Here is a 6,000-nt window from a genome sequence, read left to right as displayed (position 1 = left end):
AGAGCAGTGGCGAGCGAGTGGCAGGGCAGGACTGCCAGGAGCCACCGCACACGCTCCCTATCCTCTTCCCGCGCCTCTCTCGCCAAGGCTTGCCCACCACCTTGGTCAACCCAGTCTCTTTGCTAAGCTCCTCGCCAGGCCCCGCATCCCGCAGGCCAGCAGCTACACGACCCCACGCAGTCCTCCAGGCAGCGCGGCTGGCCTGGCCTCGCCCCGCCCCATCCCTCCTCGCCACGCCCACAAGGCTCCGCCCCGGGCCGCCCCGCACCACCAAGCTGTTCCCGCCCTCGCCCAGCGCCCAGGTAGCTGCGAGGAAACTTTTGCGGCGGCTGGGTAGCGGCTCGTCTCTTGCTCTGCAAGGCTACTGCCAGACTTGCTGAGTCTCGGGACCGCTCCGGCTCTTATTGCCACTCTCTCGTGCTCTCCTCGCTACCCCAAGAAGCAGGATGGCCGGGACCGTGCGCACCGCGTGCTTGCTGGTGGCGATGCTGCTCGGCTTGGGCTGCCTGGGACAGGCGCAGCCCCCGCCGCCTCCAGACGCCACCTGTCACCAGGTCCGTTCTTTCTTCCAGAGACTGCAGCCCGGACTCAAATGGGTTCCAGAAACCCCTGTGCCAGGTGAGTAGAGGTCCCTTGAGCATTCCCCGCGCACAGTGGAAAGCCAAGGCGCGCGTGGTGGCTCTTCCCAGAGCGCGCTCGCCTGGCGGGGCCGCGGCGGCTGTGCTCTCTGTTGCAGGGTACCTGGGAATGGTCGCTGTGCCTGTGGCCTGGACCATCTACCAAGGGAGGGAAGCAGAGTATGGGTGGACTCTGTCCACATGCCCGGGGCTCACGCTGCTGTCAGGAAATGTGCAAGCCAGAGCAAGGAACAGCAGAGATCGCCTTTCTAGCGCCCATTTTTGGGGAGGGCGGGAAGGTGGGAGCTGGCTCCCCTCTGCTCCTAGCAAACCGGCTTCACAACGTGAAGACGGTGACTCGGGAATTTATCTCCCTTATTCCCACGTTCTGCCTTAGCTAGACCCGCAGTTCTGGCCATACTTTCTCCACCGTGTGTCCCCCCCATGCTTTCCGTTCCCAGTCTGGGTTCCTGACGCTGGCCGGGCCCAAGTGCAGGCAAAGTTGAGCACAAATCTTTGAATCCTCAGAGGCTAGAGAAGACACAGTGAAGGAAACTTTTGAGTAAGAGGGTCCTCCAAAACGTGGAAGACTGCGCCTTTTCCTTCAAAACAGCTTCCCTTATCTAGGTTGGCAAATCTCTTTAAAAATCGGCGGTGCTGGCCTGCAGAGCACGAGTCCAAAGAGGATTTAACTCCTCCCCCTCCCAAATTCATCTGCCTTGACAGGCTGGACCCCGAAGAGGAGAAGATTTTAGGCAGAAGAAAGTTTCAGAGCGCCTGCCTTTTGTTCTGCACAATCAGATCGTTTTGTAGGGGCATATTTTAACCTTAGCTGAGAGCTGCCGCTGTCAACAGATGAATATTAATGGCCTCGTGTGATTGACTGTCCAGCAGTTGGGCTCTTAACGCTTGCCTTAGAATCCAATCAGGATAAGTTGCTATACTAACAATACGGGCAGAAAGAATAGGTTTCGAAAAGATTAATTTTTCAGAGAGGTGCGCTTGGAAGAAACCAGCCAACCGTATTTGCTCACTGAGACGTTTGTGGCCTCCAGGCTCTCTTTTCAAAGACTCGTGCATCCAGCTAGGCGCGCATCCCGCGCTTGGGAGACATTGGGAGCAAGCCTCGCCACAACTTGGCTGGTGGCTCTCAACAAGTCAGGGAGGCGGGCGGGATCGTTGGACCAAGTTGTGAATGCATACGCGCGCCTTGTGGGCGCTGCCAGGGAGCGTTCACTGGCAGGAGGTTACCTAGGCAGCCAGGGCGCTCTCAGCCTTTTCTTTAGGTTGATGAAAAGAGGCTAGCGAGCCTGCTGTTTAGTTGCAAAGGTAATTGGTCACCCTTTTTTGGTGACTGAAATGCACTTGCGCATATGTTAAATATTGCCTTGCAGGATATCGCTGTAAGGGAGGGTAGAACTACCTCTTCCACTGTTAAGTCTTAATAACGTACCACGTGGGCGTGTGCACGAGCTGTAAGGGGCAACCTATGAATCAGTTCTGCAGAGCTGAAACAACAGGCGAATCTCTCTCCACTGGAAGTGCCAGGGTAATTAGATTTCCAAGGCTAGAGAACACGCTTTTGTTGATAATATAAAAATTGGTCCTTACAGGCTGAGCCCCCACAAGATGAATTGGTCCAGGGTTGGGGTTGGGCAGTGTTTGGCTGATGCGAAGTGAAGTAAAATGGTGCTTAAAGAAGGGGGAAAGAGAAAAGTTCATCTAGATACTCATTAGCAATCCCCTTGCACGCGCGCGCGCGCGTGCACACACACACACACACACACACAGAGAGAGAATGAGAGAGAGAGAGAGAGAGAGAGAGAGAGAGAGAGAGAGAGAGAGAGAGAGAGGCAGAGAGGCAGAGAGGCAGAGAGGCAGAGAGGCAGAGGCAGAGAGGCAGAGAGGCAGAGAGGCGCTAGCTTGCCTTTCTCTCTCCTTCCCCCAGCTCTCTGGCTGCCTGCCTCTTTGCTACATCTGTATAAAAGTATTGGGAAGGCCCACACACTGTGTCTATGAGAGTTGGCTAGGCCATGTTTCCTGTCTTGCGTGCTTCCAGCCTAAGGATGACCATTCTTATAGAGACTATTATTTGTAATAGAGATTTTTTCCCCCTGTATTATTTCTCAAACTCTAGGAGAAAGCACTTTGCTAATTCTTTTTCATATAAACCCAGCACAATTCATTTCAAAAAATTAAGTGGTGCCCAAGCACCTTTCCGCGGCAGACATGGGAAACAAGTCCCAAATTCAAATGTGGTGATATCCATCCAGCTAGCGTGTACTGTGGAAATACAGCTGTCGGATTCCCAGGCCTGGAACAAAACCATTTGTCCTGAATTTTAGTAGGGCAGCTACGGATGATGCAGATATAGAAAATATGGTAAAATCCTAACGTTAATGTGTAGAAAGAGCTCATCAGTATTTCAGAGAAGAGATGATAATGGCAGAGCGAATACAATGGCAAGTGCATAATTTCAAAGCGAATAAATGTGTAATTTGCTGCTGTCGCTCACTGGTTAGAAACTGAAAGAGAGCTGCAAATTATTTGATAGTTCTGAACCATCGCGATGACCGGTTGACTCCCCCTCCCGCATCTCCAGCTACAGTTTAAGCCATGTTTAGTTCGTCTGCTTCACTGTGTTAACTGCATTAATGCTTTCTTTGTCCCAGAGAAAATGAGATTCGGTCCCCACTCAGGAAAAATCCTCAAGAATGTCCTGTTTCACGGAAGGGGCACATTTGGGATTGGTTGCTAACTTTGGCCATTAGCAGAATTGGGTTAGCGTGGATAAGGTACATTTCTTATGTTAATATGGATGAGACTAAATTGCATTTGAAATCAACCAGCCTAAAAAATAAATCACTGGTGCTGAAGGACTACCCCAGACTTCTACCAAACCCTTCCAATCGCATGTTTCATTTCTTTTAGAGTGTTCAAAGGCACTGGATAGCCGTTCTAAATAGCATATTCCCCAAATCCAGGAATCTCTTCAGACCCCACTTTTTTTTAAGGATTTGTAACTTGGAAAGCACTACAGATGGAAACCAGGCTCACAGAGTTAGCGTTTGGCAGGGAAAGCCATATAACTGACTTTCAGTGCAGCTCTTTTGCCCTTATTTAATTTAGAAAAATTCAGAAAAAAAAGCCAATGAGCTCATAAGTCTAGATGTTTATTTTGTTTTGCTTAACCTACCCACAGGCGCAATCAAGAATGGATACAATTTTAGGCAAGGGAAGTGAGCTAGTAATCAGACAATGATGTTTCCAATTGTCTCAAGGGAATGTTACAGAAGTCTGAAAAAAATTCCTCTAAACAAAAATCAAGTGTAATTCACTTTATGAATGCCATACACCACTTTTGTGGGGGGTGGGAGTTACAGGGGTCGGATGGGAATGAGAAAATCAAACAAATCATGGTAGTGTTGCAACTCCCCTAAGATGGAGAGATCTTGTCTTGGAGAGGGCCTTGGAAAGTGCTAGAACTGATCCCGAAGGCCAAATGCACCTATGGGTAAAAGGTAGCCTCCAAGAGCCCAGATGGACTTGGAGTTCCTTGAAATTGATGAAACAGAAAAAGATATAAAGAAAAATTCTTGAAACCAAGAGTTTGTTTTTAAATGTGAGTGCGTATGTGTGCGCGTGTGCATTAGTGTGTGTGTACTATGAGGAGTGCGTGTGTACTATGAGAACCAGCTACCATATCTGTGTTGCCAGCTGTGGTTCCTCCAATTCTTTTGAAACAACTAAAAGTCCAAATGTTGGGAAAGAGAATGAGAACTGAGGTATGGGAGAATTTTTTTTCTCTCCTCTGAGATTGCACCAGACATTTGGATGAGCAGGTGATTTGTCAAAACTTTTCAAAAGTCGTACTGCTGTGTGCTAACTTTGAGGAGTTTAGAGAATTCTTTCAGCTGTGCTCTGAATATATTTAGTACATAAATCCTGCCTGAAAAGTATTTAGAAGGAGCCATCATTCTGATGGAGATGGCGGATGATGGGTGGGGCTCCTTTGCAGGCTCTGGTTTAGGTGATGGGGGTGCAGAGAGGAGTAAGATGCAGTCCCCTTTGTCAAGGGGCTTGCAGTAGAGTGGGGGAGCACACAAGTAAACAAGCTTCCCAGGAAACTTGTAGGATTAAATAGGGTGAAAGAGACTAGAAAATACCTCCAGGAAATTGGCTGAAATGGTCACAATAGGCAGCCTGGGCAAGGGAAAAGAACACAAGAGATGAAGTGGGAGATAGGGAGAAGTCTCTTAATAGAGCCTCCATCTTAAAAAGGCACAGAAGAAGGTTTTTGATGGATGCTAGATGACACAGATGGTGTCAGTTTTGCAATGTGTTTTTTTCCTACAGGCTGGTAGATTGTATCCAATATTTTGATGCAATATTTTTGAGCATTCTGTTGCTTCCTTCTTTAGAGTTGCAATGTTTGCTGTTCACTGTAGCCTAGGAAAAGACTGATTATTACCAACCTGGGAGGAGAGTCTTGGATTTGTCTCCTATGAGACAAGACAGAAAATATGTTTTCTCTTTAAATGGCAGCTATCAACGACCATGCCAACTTTAGTGTTTGATGCATATACAAAAGCATGGGTCTTAAGAAGGATCTCATTACTCATTTCTAAGAAAATTGAAGATAATCACTTATAACTTGTGCACACGATACATCATTTGGAAAGAATTTCACTGGGGATCATGTTGCTCAACTGAAAAGTTTTGGCGTGCTGAATTTGTACATTTTTGTGAATGCTTCCTTTTACTCTGATCTCTAGCTTTTTTTTCTGCATATGGTTATTTGTATGTTTTAGATTATAAGCTTCTTAAAGGGAAAGCTCTTTGAGCAGCATCGAACACAATGCTAATAGTGCCATGCCGCATTTGGTTGATAATTAACAAAAAAGAATTTCTAGATCATTAAGTATTTTACATGAACTTTCAAATACTTTCTCAGGCTTATTTTAAAAGCTTAAGCCCAATGCTATGGCACACTCTTAGGGTGTGTAGATAAACTTCGTAATCTTTATGTATTTTGGCTGTAGACAGATCCAGGCTTACTTCAGTTATCTGCTGACTCTTAATAACTAGTTGGGCTTATTAATATTGAATACCCAAAGAACAAATTGAAGTCAGCAGCACTGTTATGCCTGGATTAGTATAGTTAAAGATCAACAATTATTATGGCACATAAATCAAAAGACCGACCTCTCCTAAATCAAGTTCTTTTTGATTTAATGTCAGCTGCACTTTTTTCTTGCTAATGTTGGTGTTGCCATATTTGGAAATCTAACTAGGAGACATGCACAGATCTGTTGAAGTACCTCATGGGTTTCTGTACCCTGAGATCAGAATTCCTCTACAGGCTCAACTCAAGAGACTGTTT

At 46.9% G+C, this 6,000-nt stretch overlaps 1 protein-coding gene across 1 annotated transcript in view; it reads left to right on the top strand.

Annotated features, from left to right (window-relative positions):
• The first annotated feature begins 291 nt into the window (after nucleotides 1-291).
• Nucleotides 292-6,000, top strand: part of Gpc3 (glypican 3) — a 367,829-nt gene continuing 362,120 nt past the window's right edge. The window contains exon 1 of the mRNA NM_012774.2: nucleotides 292-618. Coding sequence (NP_036906.2) covers nucleotides 447-618 — 172 coding nt within the window. The 5' untranslated portion in view covers nucleotides 292-446. The remainder of the gene's footprint in view (nucleotides 619-6,000) is intronic.

This window comes from Rattus norvegicus, chromosome X (assembly GCF_036323735.1).
Source record: "Rattus norvegicus strain BN/NHsdMcwi chromosome X, GRCr8, whole genome shotgun sequence".
NCBI classification, from domain to species: Eukaryota; Metazoa; Chordata; class Mammalia; order Rodentia; family Muridae; genus Rattus; species Rattus norvegicus.
Note: the sequence above shows the minus strand (reverse complement) of the source record. Positions and strands in the feature narration are given on the sequence as shown.